This window comes from Palaemon carinicauda, chromosome 9, assembly GCF_036898095.1.
Source record: "Palaemon carinicauda isolate YSFRI2023 chromosome 9, ASM3689809v2, whole genome shotgun sequence".
NCBI lineage: Eukaryota > Metazoa > Arthropoda > Malacostraca > Decapoda > Palaemonidae > Palaemon > Palaemon carinicauda.
In genome coordinates this window covers 64,549,564-64,572,063 of record NC_090733.1, presented here as the reverse complement: position 1 = coordinate 64,572,063, position 22,500 = coordinate 64,549,564, and the positions used below count along the sequence as shown (strand labels likewise).

Genomic DNA, 22,500 nt, shown 5'->3' with positions numbered 1-22,500 from the left:
AACCAAGTTATCTTTACCTGATATATGCAATACATTAATACAATATGGTTGCAAAAATAATGACCATCTAGTTAACCTTTGACTATTATTCTTCATTTTATTAACAAAAGATAAAGGATTGTGCCCTGAATAAACTGTAATTTCTTCATTCTGTGGTCTATTTACATAAACTTCAAACTTCCTTATCGCTGTGATTAGCGCTAGTAGTTCCTTTACAACTGTCGAGTAGGCTTGTTGATGCTTCTTCAGCTTTGACAACATAAAACAGATGGGGTGAAGAATTCCTTCCTTGTCTTCTTGCTATATGATAGCTCCAATCCCATTGTCAGATGCATCCACTTGGATAAGGAAGTTCTCGTTGAAATCCGGTACTTGCAGTATCGGTTTTGAAGTTAATATCAACTTATTCTGTCGAAGGATTCCTGGCACTTGATGGTCCATACAAACTTTTTCTCTGGGCTAGTCTAATTGGTCAAGGGAGCAACTACGGCTCAAAAATTTGGGAAAAACCGTCGGTGGAATCCGGCCATCTCTAAAATTCGTTGTAATTGCTTCCTCATTGTGAGGGGTAATGTTTTCCTTATTCCTTTGACGTTAGCCCTCTTCCGACTTCAAATCTTAAGTACCGAAGTGTTGCCTTTTCAAAATAGCTCTTCCCTAAGTAAATCATCAGAAGTGCTCCTCGCAGCTTTTGAAACACCTCAGGGATTCGGAGATGTTCTTCCGGGGTCGATGAATATACTACAATATCTTCAAGATAAACGCCTACTCCTTCAATCGATCCTAGAAGGTTATCCATCACTCTTTGAAAGGTAGCTGTTGCATTCATTAGACCAAATGGCATGACTGTGTAGTGATACAAACCAAACGGGGCTATAAAAGCTGATAATAATATTGCGTTGTCATCCAAAGGAGTTTGATGATATACTTTTAACAAATTGATCTTAGAGGCAAACCTTGCTTGTAAAATGTTGTCAAGTAGTTGGTCTATAATTGGCAATGGATAATTGTCCTCCATGCTGATCAAATTCAACTTTTGATAGTCTGTACATATCCTGAAAAATCCGTCGGGTTTTTTTCACGAGCAAGTATGGAGAACTGTAAGGGCTAGAGCTTTGTTCGGCTAATCCGTTTTGTAACAAATTGTCCACTTCTTTTCTCATGACTTCTCGGTGATATGGCAACAGTCTATGATAATGTAGTTTAAACGGTCTTTCCATGGCCTTGAGGTATATCTCATGCCTCATCAAATTGGGTCGTTTGGGACGTCTAATATAATTTCAGGGAACCTTTTCATCAATTAGCTTAATTTCTCTTGCTGGTCCTTCTTCCAATGAGTTAATTTCTCTTCTAAGTTCTTAATGATGGACGAATTATTCAATTTGTTTACAGACCCTACATCATATCCGTCGTCGTTTTCCTTGGATGGAATGGTTTGTGTTATACACACCTGTGAAGCTTCGATCTCTTTTCAGTTTATGTATGGTTTTAAAAAATTAACGTATACCTTCCTTTAGCTTTTCCTTCCCCCTGGGGTTTTGATAACATAGGTCCAGTCACTGATCTTCTCCAAAATCTTGAATGGTCCTTGGAACTTGCTGGTGAGAGGGAATCTCCTTATCGGCAAGAAAACCAACACCTGTTGTCCTACTGCAAACTGTCTGAATTACTTTTCATACCAAACTTTTTCTTCATTTTTTATTGTCTTGCTCTCAGGTTTCCGAGGGATTATTTCCTTATCTTGCCGTTCCTTTTCCTTAAATTCTTGACATAATTTTCATCCATTTCCTGTTGATCTTTCCACTTTTCTGCCAATATTTTAATCGGTCCTCTTACTTTTCGTCCGAACATCATTTCAATCCGGCTACGTTCCATGCATTCTTGATAAACATTGCGTACCTCAAATAACATTAAAGGTAGTCCAATGTCCCATTCATTTCCTGTTTCATTGCAGTACTTAGTTAACATACTCTTTAGGGTTTGATGAAATCTCTCTAACGCATCTTGGGTCTTAGGGTGATAAGCAGTATCTTGTCACTGGACACATCAGGGTTAACATATATTTGTGGCCTTCCTTCATTCTTGGCAAAAGGTCCCACAATGTCAACCATTATCTTGCTGAAGGGTTCTCCTCATACTTCAATCGGAAGTAAGGATCCTTTCTTGATGTACTCGTTAAGCTTTCCAGCCATCTGACAAACGTGACATGCACGGAAAAACTGGCTCACATCCTTATGCATGATAGGCCAGGAAAAGGGTTTCATAAACTTCTTCATCACCTTTCTTATTCCCATGTGTCCTGTCCCATGAGCTACAGCGAACACCTTTTTCTCAGCAGTGTGGGAATCAATATCTGACCGTATATGCCCCATTCGGCATTCCCAGGGATATTGGTAGGTCTATGTTTCCTCATAAGCAATCCATCCTTGAGGTAATAACAGGTGGGAGACTGCAGCACCTCCGTCTCATCCACCACATGGCACGATAATTCTGTTTATGTCACATCCTTCCGTTGTAATCCTATCAACCTTTTCCAACTCACTTGTCCTACTTCTGACATTGAGTTTTCTACTTCTTTCAAATCCATTGCTTCCTTGTCTTCCTGTTCATTCGTCTGTTGTTCCTCTTCTTTCGGGTTCTATTGTGAGCTCTCCTCTTGCCTACTATCAAGGCAAATCTCTTCTTCCTTAAATAATTCTTCCAGAATCATCATTCCTTCGGTTTCTCTGTCTTCTTTTGCAGCCACTTTCTTCCTCATACTCCTAGTCATCACACAACTAGGAAACATTCACAGGTAGTCCTTCTCGAGTTCAGCCGTAGGACTATACTTCAGTGGTTTCTCTGTTACATTGTGACAAGGCACAAATGGCGCTCCATCAACCTCATTTCCCAGTAGAACTTCCCCTTATTCGACAGCCAATACATTCTTTACCGCAAAATCAAAATGACTGGTCACCAACTCGCAAGACAGTTTCACACGGCAAATAGGAGTAACCTCCTCACCTCCTATTCCCTTCAAAATGACCGGATCTCCTTTGAGAGAATCTGTGTCACGCAATATCTTGACCGGGATCTGCTTGCTCCCATCCAGAGGGGCTAACATACCTCCATAAATATACGGTTTAAAGGCATCCATGCTGTTTGGGGTTTTCCTGTTCATCGTGCAAACATTAGCTGGTTTATTTTTTCCGTCGACCTTTCTCGTTTTATTCTTCGTCTTTGTATTCTGTGGAGTGGAATTATCCTTAACCAATTGGGGGACTCCTTTCTGTTGGTTTGATCAACATTCCTTACTGATATGGGCATTCTTGCCACACTTATAACAGACAATATTAATCTTCTGCCCGTCTTTCAGAACACCTGAAGGAGGATGACTCGACGATTGTTGCTGTGGTACTATCACATTCTGCTCTGAAACAGGACCAGTGGAACTTCTGCTGTAACTATTGAACTTTTTCCATAACTATTACTGAACGGGTTTGCATGGTACAGCGAATACTTGACCCTTAGTCGGAACCACGGTTGAAACTTCATGCCAGAGAAGAGTTTACGACTGATGATATAATAATCTTCACTCAGGCTTTATCAAGTTTCCTCACCTCTCTCTCTCTCTCTCTCTCTCTCTCTCTCTCTCTCTCTCTCTCTCTCTCTCTCTCTCTAAAGCACGATAAAATATGTCAAGGAATTCCTCGTAAACATTGTTCCAGCACTATCATTTCTTCTAAATCAGCCATCTCTCTCACTTTAGCAGCCTCTAACCATATCTTAAAACATCGTCGTACCTCATAAGCGTAATCCAGTAAAGTCATTTTCTCTTCCTTAAGCAAACTTCGGAAATTTTTCTTATAGTATTCAGGGGTCATCTGATACACTTGCAGTACGCTCCTTTTAACTTCTTGATACTCCTTCCTCGGGTCATGAGACAAGGCAAGATATACACAATGAGGACACTCAGCAATAACACAGACCATTTAACTTATGGCCATTCCATTGTTGACGTGTCCGTTTCAAAAGGACTGAAGAATTTGTTGGGAGCTTCTTCCGTGAATTTCAGTATCAATCTCTGCATTTGCCACATTAAACATGGGATCGTGCATAGCATGGGTCACACCTGTCTGAGTTGACGACCTTGCACGAGTTGACGACCTTGCACGAGCATTCAACAGTTTCAATTCCCTTACATGTCTTGCAACTTCTATTGCTTCTTCTCTCTCCCTTTCTTTCCATATTGACTCTTTTTCTCTCTCTTTCTTCCAGTTTTACAATTTCTCTTGCTTCCTTTTCCCTTGTATGTCTTTTAATTTCTCTTGCTTCTTCTCTCTCCTTTTCTTCCATTTCTCTCGCATGTCTTTCAATTTATCTGGCCTCTTCTCTCTCTCTCTTTCTTCTTGTCTTGCAGTTTCTCTTGGCTCTTCTCTCTCTCTTTCTTCCCGTTTTGCCATCATCCTCACCTTAAGCAAATTTTCTACCACTGCAATTCATCTAATTTCAGCCTCTAGATTCGTTTCTGCTTCCATTCCTTCAGTTTGTGGGTCAGTTGATACTTGCTTCTCTAAGAATTCTGCTCCTGCCTTCTCTAAAAGGTCACAACCTGCTGCAATATCTTCTTTTGGCAACTTTCCTGAGTTAATCAAAGCTTCTAAGGCTAGATACTTGATTGGGGCTTTAAATTGTTCCACCAGTTGCATGGCCACCACATGCCATTAAAATAGAGAGCCACTGGGCTTTAGTTACATTGACTTCGGATAATTCCTGAACAATTGGGTTTTCCAAAAAAACTCCTCTACATTTAACTGTGCCATTTTGTATTTTACAAAAAAAATTATACCTCTAAAAATATATCTAATCTATACACCGAACCCTATCAGCGCTAAGCTGATCAAACCTTTAATCAAAACACGGCTCTGTTACCTCCAATAGTTTAAAACAGACTCGCTCGATCCCTAGGTCAGGGCACCAAAAAAATATATATTACAACTAGCGAATTACGTAAATTCCCAAGCTCCCAAAGTCATCTGCGTTATATTACATTATTTAATACACAATAGAAAACCTCCGAGCTCTGAGAATAATACGCAACTCCCAGACAATAATATAAATGCACACTGAATATCTACAGGTCTCTTTACTTTACACTCAAAACAAAACTGGGTGATTACTTTACTTTTAACGGGAACTATTCTTAAATCAACCTCTTACCTCGGTTTTTAGTCAGGGGATATGAGTAAAGCTCTGAAATAATTATTAATTATCAAAATAATACACACTTTACCAAAATAAATATATTCTATAAATATAATTACAAATTAGAAAAAAAAAATTACACCAAAAATAAATCACTCGAAATATTTAATCTCAACTAGACCTTAGACCAAGACAAAAATTATACTTTAAAAAAATTATACAATCATGTATTTCACTAGAAACTGATTTATGGAAACATAAAAATTTGACAATTAATGAAGAAAGTTGACACTTCTACACTAGAAAATAAATCAAATTTACTATTACATATAATTAACTGTTACTCTTTACATCCTTAGGCTTACACAAGGTTACCTACAGTTAAGCAAAAAATAAATACACTTCAGTGTTTAACCACATCTCACAGGGGCAGTCACAAAAAACAATTAATTTTCATAATATACAGGTACTCACATATACACTATTAACTTAAACTACAGGAATTCCAATGTTTGAACAAACACTTCACATTTGAGAGGTAACACTATGCACATTGGAGAGGAGATAAGTAGTGGTTGAATAGAAGCTGATGAGACTCGGATGATGGCTCATCTGAGGGTCAGGCTGGATTTCTTCTATCCTAATCACCCTCCTGTCACAATATTAAAAAAAAAAGAATAATTTCTAGTCGAGAACCTTCCTGTAACTTCCAACCACGTGGAAACATGATGTAATCCCTAGCGTGTGTCATACACCATATCTTTTAACAAGATTACATAAGACTTCGTAACTAAACTACATGAAATGGCAATTTAATTCTTTAAAATTACGTAAATTTACATAAATGGAAGTGAATGAAAATATAACTGAATGAATGATGAAAGTCATATATAATTTATATAATTACTTAATCCTACATGCGTGGAACTCACATTATAAACTGGCTATACATCTCCTAATACACAAATAAAATACAAGAATAAAATATTCTACTTCCATGTAGACCAACTCGTAAGAATATATATATATATATATATATATATATATATATATATATATATATATATATATATATATATATATATATATATATATATATATATATATATATTCCATAAATTAATTTCTAGTGAAACAAGTGATTGCATAAGTTTTTTAAGTTTCTTTCTCTTTGTCTTAGTCTAAGGTTTAGTTCAGATTTAATATTTCGATCGATTTATTTGTTGGTATCATTTTTTAATTGTTAATTTTCTTTTAGAATATATTTATTTTTGTAAAGTGTGTATTATTTCTATCATCACTACTTATTTTTAGAGCTTTTCTCGTACCCCCTGACTGAGAACCGAAGTAAGAGGTTGATTCAAGAATAGTTCCTGTTAAAAGTAAAGTAATCATCAAGTTTTGTTTTGAGTGTAAAGATTCCTTTCGGATATTCAGTGTTCATATATATTATCGTCTGGGAGTTGCGTATTATTCTTAGAGCTTGGAGGTTTTTCTCTTGTGTATCAAATTATGTAAAATAAAGTGAGTCTTTGAGCTCGGGAATTTATACAATTTGCTAGTCGTAATACATATTTTTTGTTGCCTGGACCAAGGGATAGAGCAAGTCTGTTTTAAATATTGTTGATAACAGAGCCATGTTTTGATTTAAGATTTGATCAGTTTAATATTGATAGGATTCTGTGCATTGTTAGGATATATTTTTGAAAAGGTATAAATTTGTGCAAAGTACAAAAGGCCGCAATTAAATGTACAGAAGTTTTTTGAAAACTCAATTGTTCAGGAATTGTCGAAAGCTAATGTAACTAAAGCTCAGTGGCTCGTTATTTTGATGGCATGTGGTGGCCATGCAATTGGTGGAAGGATTAAACCCCAAATCAAGTGTCTAACCTTATAAGTAGGGATAAACTTAGGAAAGTTGCCAAAAGAAGATATTATAGCCTCTCGCGACCTTTTGGAGAAGGTTGAAGCACAATTTAAAGAGAAGTAAATATCAGATGACCCAGAAATTGAAGTAATAAAAGCAGGAGCGAATGTATAGGCTGAGATTAGACAAATTGCAGCGGAAGAAAATTTGATTATATTGAAGATGATGGCGGAACGGGAGGAAGGGGAAGAAAGACAGAGGGAAGAGGCAAGTGAAGTTGCAAAACGGGAAGAAAGAGAGAGAGAAGAAATGAGAGAAATTGCAAGACATGCAAGGGAATCAAAACTGTTGAATGCTCGTACAAAGCTGTCATCAACTTAGGCAGGTGACCCCTGTTATGCACGACCACGTGTTTAAGGTGGCGAATGTACATAAATCAATTCCGAAATTCAAGGGAGATGTTCACAACGAGTTCTTCGATCATTTTGAAATGGTTGCGTCAACGATGGAATGGCCCAAAGATAAATGGTCTGTGTTATTCCTAAGTGTCCTTATTGGACAAGGACGCAGTGCGTATTTTGCCTTGTCTCAGGCCCAGAAGAAGGAGTATCAAGAAGTTAAAAGGAGCGTACTGCAAGTGTATCAGATGACCCCTGAATACTAAAAGGAAAGTTTCCGAACTTTGCTGAAGGACGAAAAAATGACTATCCTGGATTACGCTTATTAGGTACGACAGTATTTCAAGAGAATAATAAAATCTGTCAAAGTGAAAGAGATGGCTGATTTAGAAGAACTGATAGTACTGGAACAATATTTACGAGGAATTCCTGAACATATTCGAACATACTTAGGAGAGAGAGAGGTGAAGAAGCTTGATAGAGCGGCTTCGATGAGAGAAGATTATAATATTATCAGCCGTAAACCCTCCCCAGGTATTAAGTTTCAACCATTGTTCTGACCTAGTGTCAAGTACCATGGGAACCAGTTCAGTAATAACTATGGGAACAAGATCAATTATTACAGTGGAAGTACCACTGGTGCTATACTAAAGCAGAATGCGATAGTACCACAACAACAATCATCGAATCGTCCTCCTTCGGGTGTTGTGAAAAACGTGCAGAAGATTAATATTATTTGTTATAAGTGTGACAAAAAGGCCATATCAGTAACCAATGTTGGTCGAACAAACCAAAAGCAGTCGCCCAATTGGTTAAGGGTAATTCAACGCCACAGAATACGAAGACAAAGAATCAAACTGGAAAATTCGACGAGGAAAATAAAGCAGCTAACGTTTACACGACGAGTAGAAAAACTCCAAACAGCATGGACCTGTCAGACGAGTTGGTGACAGGTCATTTTGATTCTGCAGTAAAGGAGTCATTGGCTGTTGAAGGAGTGGAAGTCCTACTGGGAAAAGGGTTATTGGAGCACCTTTTGTGCTTGTCCGATTGTAACGGAGAAACCACTGAAGTATAGTCCTACAACTGAACTCAAGAAGGACTACCTGTATCTGATTCCTAGTTTTGTGACGACCAGAAGTATGATGAAGAGAGTGGCAGCAGAAAATGAAAAAGAAACCAAAGGAAGGATAAACTTGAAAGATTTATTTACGGGAAAATAGGTTCCCCATGATAGTATGCAAGAGGAGAGCTCCCGAGAGAGCCCGGAAGAATAGGAACGACAGATGAATGAACAGGAAGCATTGGATTTGGAAGAAATAGAAAATTCAACGTCAGAAGTAGGACTAGTGAGTAGGAAAAGGGTGATAGGATAGCAATGGAAGGATGTGACATTAACAAAATTAATGTACTGTGTTGTAGATGAGATGGAGGTGCAGCATGGGTTGCTTATGTGGAAGCATAGACCCACCGTTATCTCCGGGAGTGCCGAATGGGGCATATACCATCAGATATTGATTACCGCACCGCTGAAAAGACATGTGAGTGCCATAGCGCATGAGAAGGGACACATGGGAATAAGAAAGACGACATTGTAGATTCTGAAACACTTTCTCTGGCCTGGCATGCCTAAGGATGTGAGCCAGGTTTTGCCGTGCATGTCACGTTTTCCAGATGTCTTTGAAAGCCTAATGAGTATATCAAGAAAGCTCCCTTACACCCGATTCAAGTATGAGGAGAACCCTTCAGCAAGGTAATGATCGACATTGTGGGACCGTTACCGAGAACAAAGAAAGCCCATGAGTATATTGTTACAAAGCTGATCTTCACGAAAATAGAATATTCTATTTGTGTATTTAACAGATGCATAGCCAGCTCGTAAGTTGAGCTCCACTCACGTAGGATTAAGTAATGTATGTAAATTACATAAGACTGTAGTCATTCCTTTAATTGTATTTTCATTCAGTTTCGTAAGTTTTGTTATGAAGTCTTATGCAGTCTTGTAGTTATGTTATAAGACACATACGGGGTATGAGCACAAAGGATTTCGTTATTTTTCCCATGTGGTTAGAAAATAAAAGAAGATTCCAGAGTTAGATTTACTCTTTTTTTCAATGTTACGAGAGGTGGTGGGTGGAGTTAGTTGAGAGGTTGCCTTCACCATGTGTCGGTAGAACCCTTCTTCCATAATGCCAAGACGGCAACTTTGGTGCCATAAGCCCTGCCCCCAAGCTTCCAGACCATGTGTAATGCATTGCTTGAATTTCCTTGAAGGTTCTAGAAAGAATTAGGATGAATATATAAGGTGCCTAGCAAGGCATGACAGACAGAGAATTCCAGCCTTATTATGAAAGCCATCATTTCACCAACCCTCTCCCACAAGTTTACAGTGTTCGTGAAACATTGAAATATTTTTGTATCTGTATAGAAGAAAATTGAAGTGAGTATTATATGTAGTTTACATTGAAGATTGTTTTGTTACTGACTCTATTAGGTTAAAAGTAAAGTGCATTAAAATTTTGCTTAACCGTTCTGTAACCTTGTGTGAAACAAAAGACGTATGTGTAACAGTTACATATATGTGAATTTCATTATGGTTTATTCAATAGAGTGTTAAGGTGTTAACTCTTTTCATTAATTGTCAAAATTAAAGATTTTAACAAAATTAATCTCTAGTGAAACAAGTTTTAGTATTAATTTCTGAAGTGATTTTTATATCATATATTTATTTTTATAAAAGTATGTATTATTTTGATTACCAATACTTACTCAGTACTTTGATCGATTTCCTTACTAAGAACCGACATAAAGAGACCTTTGGATATTCTGTGTTCATATATTTTACCGTCTGTGATTTGTGTAATATTCTTTGACCTCTGTGGTAATTCTCGTATGTATCAGACTTATATAGTATAAAACAGATGTGTTTTGGAGCTCAGGAATTTATGCAAATCGCTAGCCGTAATATATATTTTTTGGTGCCAGAGCTAGAGATCATGCGAGTCTGTTTTAAATATTGGTGATAACAGGGCCATGTTTTTCATTAAAGGTTTGACCAGTTTAGTGTTGATAGGATTCTGTGAATTGTTAAGATATATTTTCGGAGAGGTATAATTCTTGTAAAGTACAAGATGGCACAGTTGAATGTACAAGAGTTTTTGGAAAACCTAATGGTTCAGGAATTGTCGGAAGCTAATGTACCTAAAGCTCTGTGTCTCTCTATTTTAATGGTAGGTGGTGGCCATGCAACGAGTAGAATAATTAAAGCCAAAACAAGTGTCTAGCCTTAGAAACATTGATAAATTCAGGAAAGTTGCCAGAAGAAGATATTGTAGCAGCTTGCAAGCTTTTGCAGACGGTTGAAGCAGAATTTGTAGAGACGCAAGTATCAGTTGGCCTAAGAACTGAAGGAATAAAAGCATAAAGGAATGTAAAGGCTGAGATACGACGAATTGAAGCAGAAGAGAATTTGATTAAGTTGAAGATGATGGCAGAACGGGAAGAAAGAGAGACAGAAGAGGCAAGAGAAATTGCAAGACGAGAAGAAAAAGAGAGAGAACAAGAAAAAAAGAGAAGGAATGAGAAGAAAAAGAGAGAGAATGGGAAGAAAAAGAGAGAGAAGAGGCAAGAGACATTGCAAGACTTGCAAGTGAAATGGAAGCAAGACGGGGAAAAAGATAGAGAGAAGAAGGAAGACGGTAAAAAAGAGAAAGAGAAGAAGCAGGACATAACATGGAATTGGAACTGTTGAATGCTCGTGCAAGGTCCTCAACTCAGAAAGGAGTGACCCCTTCTTTGCATGATCCCATGTTTAATGTGACAAATACACAGAGATTAATTCCGAAATTCAAAGAAGCTCACACAGAATTCTTTGATCATTCTGAAACGGTCGCGTCAACGATGGAATGAGCAAAAGATAAATGGCCTGTATTATTGCAGTGTCCGTATTTGAAAAGGACGCAGTGCGTAACTTGCCTTGTCTCAGGACCAGAGGAGTATCAAGAAGTTAAGAGGAGTGTACTGCAAGTGTATCAGAGGAACCCTTATATTGAAAGATTCCAAAGAACTAGAAAATTACTTTTCTAGGTTACGCTTATAAGGTACAACAATGTTATAAGAGATGAATAGAGGCTGCCAAAATGAAAGAGAGGGCTAATTTAGAAGAACTGATAGTACTGGAACAATATTTATGAGGAATTCCTGAACATATTCGAACGTATTTGAGAGAGATAGGTGAAAAAAACTAGATAAGAGTCATTTCACTGAGTGAAGGTTATGATATTTTCAGTCGTAAACCCTCCTCGGATAAGAAGTTTCAACCGTCGTTTCGACCAAGTGTCAAGTATTCACCAGACTAGGGAAACCAGTTCAGTAATAATTATAGGAACAAGTTTAATAGTTACAGCAGAAGTACAACTGGTACTATTCAAAAGCAGAATGTGACAGTACCACAACAGCAATAGTCGAATCGTCCTCCTTCAGGTATCGTGAAAGATGTGCAGAAGATTAATATTGTCTGTTATAAGTGTGGCAAAAAAGGCCATATTAGTAAGGAATGTTGGTCGAACCAATCAAAAGCAGTTGCCCAAGTGGTTAAGGATAATTCCACCTCATAGAACGCGAAGACGAAGAATCAAACGGGAAGGGTCGACGAGGAAAATAAACCAGCTAACATTTACACGACGAACAAGTCAACCGCAAACAGTGTGTATGCCTTTAAACCATATATTTATGAGGACATGAAGGTCAAGATATTGCATGACATAGGATCTAATCCTAACCTGGTGACACGAGGTATACACCGGTCAGTGGAACAGTCTCTCACAGGAGATCCGGTCATTTTGAAGGGAATAGGAGGAGAGGAACTTACTCCCATTTACCGTTTGAAACTGTCATGCGAGTTGGTGACAGGTCATTTTGATTTTGCGTTAAATTATTCATTGGCTGTCGAAGGAGTGGAAGTCCTACTGGGAAATGAGGTTGATGGAGTGCCGTTTGTGCCTTGTCCCATTGTAACAGAGAAACCCCTGAAATATAGTCATACGAGTGAACTTAAGAAGGACTACCCGTATCTGTTTCTTAGTTATGAGAAGACTAGGAGTATGATGAAGAAAGTGGCTGTAGAAGACAGAGAAACCGAAGGAACGATGAATTTGGGAGATTTGTTTATGGAAGAGGTTTTCCATGATAGTACACAAGAGGAGAGCTCCCGAGAGAGCCCAACAGGAGAGCTCCCGAGAGAGCCCAAAGGAGAGGGATGACAGGCAAATGAATAAGAAGACAAGGAAGCAATGGATTTGGAATAAATAGAAAACTCAGCATTAGAAGTAGGACAGGTGAGTCGGAAAAGGCTGATAGGATTGCAACGGAAGGATGCGATGTTAACAGAATTAATGTACCATGGGGTGGATGAGACGGAGGTGCAGCAGTCTCACACCTGTCATTACCTCAAGGATGGGTTGTTTATGAGGAAACATAGACCTGCCGATATCCCAGGGAATGTGGAATGGTGCATATACCGTCAGAAATTGATTCCCACACTGCTGAGAAGACAGGTGATTGCCGTAGCCCATGAGAGGGGTTATAAGGGAATAAGAAAGACAACGGAGAAAATTAGAGGTAGAGACTCCAAAAGTAGTATGGCTCTTCGGACTTAATCGGGATAGGATCACAGACAAAATTTCAACCTGTAAACTGAAATTGGATCCTGAGGCTGACAATAAAAGGTTGGTATATAAAAGCATTGCTTTGAATTTTGATCCATATAATTTTGATGGACCTGTTTCAATTAGAGCTCGCTTATTCAAGCACAGTCTTCAGACTGATAAGTCTCTCAATTGGGATAAAAAGTTGTCCTCTCAGCAACAGAAAGAATAGAGAAACCTTTGCAGAAAATGAAAATGCTACATCAGAAGTAGAAATCCAAAGATTTGTTGGTGAAAGAGATAGTTCGTTTAGGCTAATAGCTTCACGGACAGCAGTAAATCTATTTGTGGAACTACAGTTTTTATTCAGAACATTTTGACACTAGAAGTAAACTTTATTCTTGCTAAAAATAGGTTAGTAAACAGACAATTACAGAATAAAAGCACACCTATCACTAGAATTACAAGCTGTTGTTTTAGGGACAGAACGTTAATAGATCTATGCCAGGAGAAGACAGGCCATAAATGTTTAACGCCCATAAAAATTATAGAGCTAGTTTTGTATACAGATAGTTTGTATCTTTGAACTGGATAAATGGGTATGTTAATACCTTGGATAAAATGAACTAGAGAAGTGTGTTTGTATTGAACAGGTTAGAGATCATTCAGAGGCTTTGTAATAAGCACCCTGTTAATTTTAGTTTTGTAAGTGGAATACTAAATAAGGTGCTCAAAAAATTAATTACTTTTCAGATCCAAAATTTCTAAAAACAAAAGTTCATGAAGAAATTGGAAATAGTGATAATTTTGATATAATAGTTCCTAATCCTATGGCAGGTCAAAAAGTAACAAACTACACGTTGAATACTTCTGACACGCCTAATGTTTCTTTTTCAAGGCAAAGTGAACAGTTATTAGATTTAAATAAAGTGTCCAAATTTTCTAAGTTAATTAAGATTCATATGCTTGTTCTGAAGTTTATATGGAATTTGAAAGAGCGGATTAGAGCCAGAGAGAGGTTGGTAAGCTCAGACTCAAGACCCAATTTTTACTTAAAAGCTTTTAGTATTATTATACAAAAAGAACAGAGTATTTGCTACCTAGAAATTTGTCAATATTTTGAGGGTAACAGGAAGAATGTCTAAAGATATTCCAAATATTGTTTTACAACTTAATGTTTATAGAGATAACTGTAAAAAACTAATTCACAGTGCTGTCAAGAAATATGTTTTAGAATACAGAGAATTTGAATTTATCATTGAACAAGCAGTTTACCCGATTAATAGACGTCCTATAGCTTTCAAGGAAAGCTTAACAGATGATTTTGATGTACCAGAGGCTATCACACCAGAAATGTTAATACACGAATATAGTTTGACTTCCATAAATATCATTCCAGATTTACAACCTTCACATGAAGATATGGAGTAGACCATTGATGATCCTGTAAATGAAGTAAGAAAAGTGAACAATAAACTTTTAAAAGCACTTTTTCATAATCAGTATACGAAAATTTACTTGTAGTTTCTTCAAACTGTCTAAAAAATAGTTCTATATTTTCGCTATCACTGCTAGTAAAGTTAGGCAAAGGAGCTACTGGAGTTTCAAGGAGGCTACGAGTTTCCTGTAGTTCAGCTGGTGACCTAGGAAATATATTTTCTAATTGCATTATCAATGAAATATCCTTGTCTGAATACTCCTGGCAAGAACTAAAATCGGCTTAAAATTCTGCTTCGTCCTCAGATACAGACCACTTCATTGCAGAAATCTTGCTATTATAATTTCGCAAGTTTTTCTTAAAACATCACAGCCTATCTATTAGCGTTGATCTATCAACATCACTCAAACCTCTAAAAGTACCTGAAGTATTGTATATTTTAGTAACCTAATACCTAACAGTCTTCCTGCTTCAGTTCCTCTTCCATTATTCAATGTAAGAAATTTGTCTTAATAAATACAAATTAATGAAAAAGTTATTGAAGACAAAATCTCTTGAATACTCAAACCCAAACTGCTATGCCTCCCTAACGTGACCGATATAGAGACTAAACCCTTCAGAGTCCTTGTTCGGGTGCCATTTCAAAGAAAAACCTAGAGCAGTACATAAGTGTTGCTCGTAACCTTGAATATTTGTTTCACAATGAAAATACAAATTCTTTAAAATTATTCATTCATAGGAAACTTAAGATTACGAAATGGGATATACAGTATACAACTCTGATGGCTGAAGTTCTGTTCCCAGCCGCTAATCATAGTTAAGTAACTGATTGTGGTGGAAAGACCTTCACTCTTGGAATTTTTGAAAACCTATGGATTGAAAAAAATAACGGCATTGTTAAGTCCAATACACTTTCATAGAATAAAAAGTATCCTTATTTACAACAATTATGTAAATCAATGACAAACTTATTACTGAAATTAACTAAAATTATCTAAATCTACTTCAGGGAAGAAATTTAGTCAGTGTCTTTTTCCAGTTCACCATTGCCCTCGACTATCAATAACTCCTAAAAATAAAAAAGCCATTACACCCATAGTTAAACTAAGTCCTTCAAGATTATACATTCAAGAATAGCAAAAATATATTGTGCAATAAGAATCCATAGAAAATTTACAGTTTCTGAAAGCGTGATAATAACTAAGAAATAATTATAAACCCCCTAACCTAAGCTTTACCATATGCCACAAATCGCAGGAAACTTACTTGGCAGGAAAGGTTCAACCATTGACTCCATTGAAGTAACGATGACGTAGGATTCAAAGACGACTTCAGAAGAGGCAGAGTGCACAGGTGGGTCAGCGAGAAAAATGTTACATAGTTAAATGTAAAGTTATTCTCAAAATTAATTTAGTGGTTCCAAGTCGGAACCTGAGCTTGAACTGCCCTCCCTTGTTCGGAACGGGTGGAGGAAAACATTTTTCCTTTCAAGAATGTCGAAATGCAAAGGCCGTCCTCTTTCCACAAATATCAAGGATGATGAGGATGAAATGAAATAAGTAAAGGAGCCAGCAGACCCATATAGGTATTGCACAGTTCTTTAGACTCCCATGTTCAATTCAGAGTTTGTTTAGTATGGCACGGGGGGTTTAAAGAACTACTTTGATATACAAATGATAAATTTTCTATAAAATCTTTTCATACACATGGGACTGAGAACAAAGAAAGGCAACGAGTATATGTTAACATAATTGCCAAAGTAATCGCCGAGAAGCTATTAGACTTTTTTTTACCAAGATTTGTATTCACGAAACAGTTCAGAGAGACCGAGGAACAAATTTCACGTCAAAATTGTTTCAAGACGTAGTGAAACTGTTGAATGTGAAATAACAAGTGCCTACTGCTTATCACCCGGACAACCAAGGTGCATTAGAGAGATTTTATCAAACCCTAAAGAGTATGTTAACCAAGCAGCGAAACAGGAAATGAATGGGACATGAGACTACCTTTAATGTTTTTTGAGGTATGCAATGTTTATCAAGAAAGCATGGGATGTAGCCAGAATGAAATAGTGTTCAGACGAGAGGTAAAAGGACCGATTAAAATGACGGCAGAAAAATGGAAAGATCGAGAGGAAATGGATGGAGAATATGTCAAGAATTTGAGGAAAAGGATAGGCGAGATAAGGAAATTTTCCCTACAAAACTTGAAAACGAACCAATGAAAAATGATGTTATCAGCTTTTATAACTCTGTTTGTGTTATATCATGCTATTTAGTCCATTGAACGCGCCTGCTACCTTTCAACGAGTGATGGTATAAAGAGTAAGAACAGACAGTTTGCGGTAGGACATGTGTTGTTTTCTTACCGATAAGGAGATTCCCTCTCACCAACAAGTTACAAAGACCATACAAGATTTTGGAGAAGATCAGTGACCTGACCTACGTTATTAAAACCCCAGGAGGGAATAAAAGCCAAATTAAGGTACACGTTAACTTATTGAAACCATACTTAAACGAAAACAAGACCAAAGCTTCTCAGGTGTGTATGACATAAACCATTCCATCCCGGAAGACGACGGATATGAGGTACGGGTTGTAAGCAAGGTGAATAATTCGTCCATCATTAGGAACTCATGAAAAAAATTAATGCATTTGAACAAGGAGCTGCAAGAGGAATTAAGCCAATTGATTAGAAGTTTCCCTGAAAGTGTCTCGGACGTCACGAAACGAACCAACTTGACGGGGCATGAGATACACGGAAAGACCGTTAAAAAAACCCGTTTATCGACTGTCGCAGTATCACTGAGAAGTCATGAGAAAAGAAGTGGACTATTTGTTACAAAACGGATTAGCCGAACAAAGTTCTAGACTTTACAGTTCTCCATGTGTGCTCGTGAAAATTCAGACGAATCTTCAGGATGTGCTCGGACTATCGAAAGTTAAATTCGATCAGTGTGGCTGACAGTTACCCATTGCCACGCATAGACCAACTACTCGACAACATTGGACCAGTGAGGTTCGTCACTAAGATCAAATAGTCAAAAGGCTATTATCAAATTCCTTTGGTCGACAACACAAAATTGTTATCAGCTTTTATAACTCTGTTTGTGTTATATCATGCTATTTAGTTCATTGAACGCACCTGCTACCTTTCAACGAGTGATGGATAACCTTCTAGGATCGATTGAAGTACAGTATTAGACGTATATCTCGACGATATAGTAATATATTCATCGACCTGGAAAGAAAATCCCCGAATCCTGGGAAAGGTATTTCAAAAGCTGCGAGGAGCACTCCTGACGATTAACTTGGAGAAGAGGGAATTTGGGAAATCAACAGTTCGGTACTTGGGATTCGAAGTCAGGAGAGGAGAAATTGCCTTGGTAGCCACTAGTCTCAAAGGAATAAGGTAAGCCTCAACCCCCACAACGAGGAACCAATTACAATCGTTTTTGGAAGTGGCAGGATTCTATAGAAGTTTTTGCCCAAATTTTTCAGCTGTAGTCGCTCCCTTGACAGACTTGACTAGCCCCAAGAAAAAATTTGTATAGACAAGCGAGTGCCAGGAATCCTTCGACAATATAAAGGCCATATTGATTTTGAAACTGATACTGCAAGACCCGGATTTCAACAAGAAATTCCTTATTCATTTGGATGCGTCGGACAATGAGATTGGAGATGTCATATTACAAGAAGGCAAGGAGGGAATTCTTCACCTCACCTCTGCTTTATGTCGTCGAAGCTGAAGAATCATCAACGAGCCTACTCGACAGTTGAAAAGGAACTACTAGCCCTAATCACAGTGATAAGGAAATTTGAAGTTTACGTGAATAGACCACAGAATGAAGAAATTAAAGTTTATTCAGATCACAATCCTTTAACTTTTGTTAATAAAAGGAAGAATAATAATCAAAGGTTATCTAGGTGGTCCTGATGTATACAACAATGGTGTATTAATGTAAAGCATATATCAGGTAAAGATACCGTGATTGCAGATTATTTATTTCGGGCTGAATTGGTGGACTCAGGCCCTGAATAAATAATCTTTTAGGGGGAGCTATCTTACAAAGTTAGTCTTCATGAGAGTAGAATATTGTATTCACATATTTTCTTTGTGTATTTAAGATATGTATAGCCAGCTCGTAAGGTGACGTAGCATCAAGTAAATGTATGTAAATTGCATAATACTTTCGTCATTAATTTAGTAATATTTTCATTTAGTTCCATATATGTAAATTTATATTATTTTAAAGAATTAAATTTTCATTTCACGTAGTTTTGTTACAGTCTTATGTAAACTTGATAAAAGGTATGCTGTATGACTCACACACTAAGGATTGCATCATATTTCCACATGGTTGGAAGAGTCATGAAGGTTCTTGACTAAAAGTTTAATCTCGTTTTTTCTAATGTTACGAGAGGAGGTGGACGGAGTTAGCTGAGAGAGCTGCCTCACAATTGATAGTACCCCTTCTTCAAATTGCTAAGTTGGCAACCTTACACCACTAGAGCCATGCCCCATGCCTCGAGAATGATTTATTAGAAATTTTGGTAGTGAATTAAGATAATATAATAGGACCTAGCAATGCATAGGAGACAGAGAGATCCTGCCTAACCCTCAGAAGAGCCATCGTCCGACAGTTCTCTCCAGCGTCTATTCAGCCACTATGTATCTCCTCTCCAGTGTACATAGTGTTTTCCTCTCTAATGTGCATAGTGGTTTTTTTCTCAAATGTGAATATTTTTGTTCACACATCAGAATTTCTGTGGTTTAAATTAAAAGAAGTGCTGTGTATCTGTGAGTACCCCTCTATTATGAAAATTAGTTGAGTTTTGTGACTGGCCCTGTGTAATTAGGTTAAACTGTGAAATGTATGTATTTTGATTAACCGTTCGGAAATCTTGTTTGAGCCAAAAGGACATAAGAGTAACTGTTAAGTACATGTAAGTGTAAATTTGATTTATTTTCCATAGCGTTAAAGTGTCAAATTTTTTCATGAACTGTCAAAATTAAATATTTTCATAAATTAATTTCTAGTGAAACCAGTGATTGTATAATTCTTTTCAAGTGTCTTTCTTTTTGTCTTAGTCTAAGGGTGATTCAGATTTAATATTTCAAGCGATTTATTTTGGTGCTAATTCTGAGTTGTTAACTTTTTTACAAAATATATTTACTTTTGCAAAGTGTGTATTATTTCAATCACTAATATTTATTTTCAGAGCTTTGTTAATTTCCCCTGACTAAGAACTGATGGAGGAGGTTGGTTTGAAAATAGTTCCCGTTAAAAGTAAAGTAATCACCCAGTTTTGCTTTGAGTGTAAAGTAAAAAGACCTTTTAGATATTCAATGTTCATATATATTATTGTCTGGGAGTTGCGTATTATTCTCAGAGCTCCAAGGTTTTCTCTTGTGTATCAAATTATGTAATATAAAGCAGTTGAGTTTGGTAGCTCGGAAATTTATGTAACTCGCTAGTCGTAATATATATATATATATATATATATATATATATATATATATATATATATATATATATATATATATATGTGTGTATATAAGTGTGTTTATATTAATGATTACATATACCTACCTATCGACATATATATATATATATATATATATATATATATATATATATATATATATATATATACATATACAGTATATATATGTGTATATATAGGTAGATAGATATATACATATATATATATATATATATATATATATATATATATATATATATATATATATATATATATATATATATATATATATATATATATATATATATATATATATATATATATATATATATATATATATATATATATATATATATATATATATATGTATATATATATATATATATATATATATATATATATATATATATATATATATATATATATAGATAGATATATATACAGTATATATATATATATATATATATATATATATATATATATATATATGTGTGTGTGTGTGTGTGTGTGTATGTGTGTGTGAGTGTGTATATATATATATATATATATATATATATATATATATATATATATATATATATATATATATATATATATATATATATATATATATGTGTGTGTGTGTGTGTGTGTGTGTGTGTGTACTGTATATAGCAATTTAGTTTTTATCAGCTTGATCAATATACTTATTTTGCCCTGGTAAACCCCATTTTGTAACTAATTTTTGTACAGTTTTATCAATTGAGTATACGTGTTTACCTTTCGGGTATATGTTAATTGTCACATCGTCTTCTTCATTGGAAATTTAAATATAAAGGAAAGGTAAATAAATATCCTAAATGTAGAGATCCGGGCATCATGTAAATATGGAATCTCTGTCTTTCTTTTCTGTAACATTTTTTTATGGATTAGATTTTTTAGACAAATGTGGTTCATTATGTTCTATCACCCTGGGTTTGAAATTTTGTCTCAATATTTACTCATTATTTTCTTTTTCTCTTCGTCACAGAGACATCTTGCAAAGAAATGGATCAGCAGCAGATGCAGCTATAGCCGGACTGTTCTGCGTAGGAGTTGTCAATTCACAGTCGATGGGTTTGGGAGGTGGATTTTTAATGACATACTACGACAGGTCTGAAGGAAAAGCTCACACTTTGATTGCTCGAGAAACAGCTCCAGCGGCGGCGTTTGAGAACATGTACGATGGAGAGGAAGACCTCATGGTGAAAGGTAAAAGCTCTTTTTTGCATTTTTGGTTATTTCTATAGCTCTCGTGCATTACGAAAACTGCAGAAATACTCAATTCTGAAAGGAATTAAAGAAAGATGTCTTTATTGAAGAGAGAACTTGTTAGAAGGACGAAGTATCAACAAGAAAAACTATACAATTAATATAATGATATAAACCTTATATTCTTTTACCTACAGTAAAAGGAAGATGGTGGGAAAACAAAGCTCATAGTTTGAAGGGTAAGTTATTCAATAATCTTGATACAATCTGATTGAAAGACTAACTACTGCATGCATAACTTCCTATGGCAAGTAGCGTCGTTATTATACGAAAAACTTGTAGGCAACTAACAACCTTGTCATAAAATTAAATACATTCCTATTTCTGTAATGCTTGCATTGATGTCTATAGTGGATGCTGTCCATTGTTCATTTAGCTGGCATGAAAAATGTTTACAACTTTCTCAACACAATTGACGTTTTAGGCTGAACTGTATCATGATTGAAGAAATATCTCAAAATATAGACATGTTAATTTTAGATTTTATGAATTTCATTGTATCTTTCATTCGTTCAAAGTTCTAAAATCATTCAAAATCTTTATAATTTTGAAGCATTACATAAAAATCCTTATATGTTACGTTAATCTCGTGAAATCATTATAATCCTTTGTTCTTTTTATTCATTTATTTCATTATAATCTTGAATATGACCGACTGAAGCTGTTGTCACACCCGAGTTGTAGCTCATTAGTTTTTGTCAGCTGAATACCTCGAAGTTCATGAATATTTTTCTATGTAATTAGCTTTGTTTATTTCATTATGAATTTTCACAAGATTTATTGCTAACTGAAATTCCTAAAACTCATTATGAATTTCATAACATCTTGAGCTATTCAGTCTCTCTGCAATAATATCTATTCATGAAGTAACTTTCAATAGTGTAACTAATTAACACCTAGGAAATTTCGTGCCAATGTGTTTCACCAAAATTTATCACAGCTTAAAATACATGGAACTCTTCGTATGGTGAGAATTTATTATTTTATATGAATGTTTTCTGTATCAGATAAATCATCATCCTATCTGTTCCATGTCCCAAATAATTGCTTTGCATGTGCTAGCTTATCTAGAGCCGATTGTTTAAACGTGCACGCATGAGGGTTCCCTTGATGATGATATGATGTTTGATGTAGTGTCTTATAGGCCACATGATGCCATGCTAGAGCTCTTCTTTGGGTACTAAAGGAAATT

The 22,500-nt window shown here is 36.0% G+C and overlaps 1 protein-coding gene across 2 annotated transcripts in view; it reads left to right on the top strand.

Annotated features, from left to right (window-relative positions):
• Positions 1-22,500, top strand: part of LOC137646981 (scoloptoxin SSD14-like) — a 379,610-nt gene that overhangs the window by 115,837 nt on the left and 241,273 nt on the right. Inside the window, exons 5-6 of one of the 2 annotated variants that reach the window (XM_068380053.1) lie at positions 21,028-21,248; positions 21,446-21,487. In XM_068380053.1, the coding sequence (XP_068236154.1) occupies positions 21,028-21,248; positions 21,446-21,487 (263 nt within the window). The remainder of the gene's footprint in view (positions 1-21,027; positions 21,249-21,445; positions 21,488-22,500) is intronic. The other variant, XM_068380054.1, reaches the window with a different exon arrangement.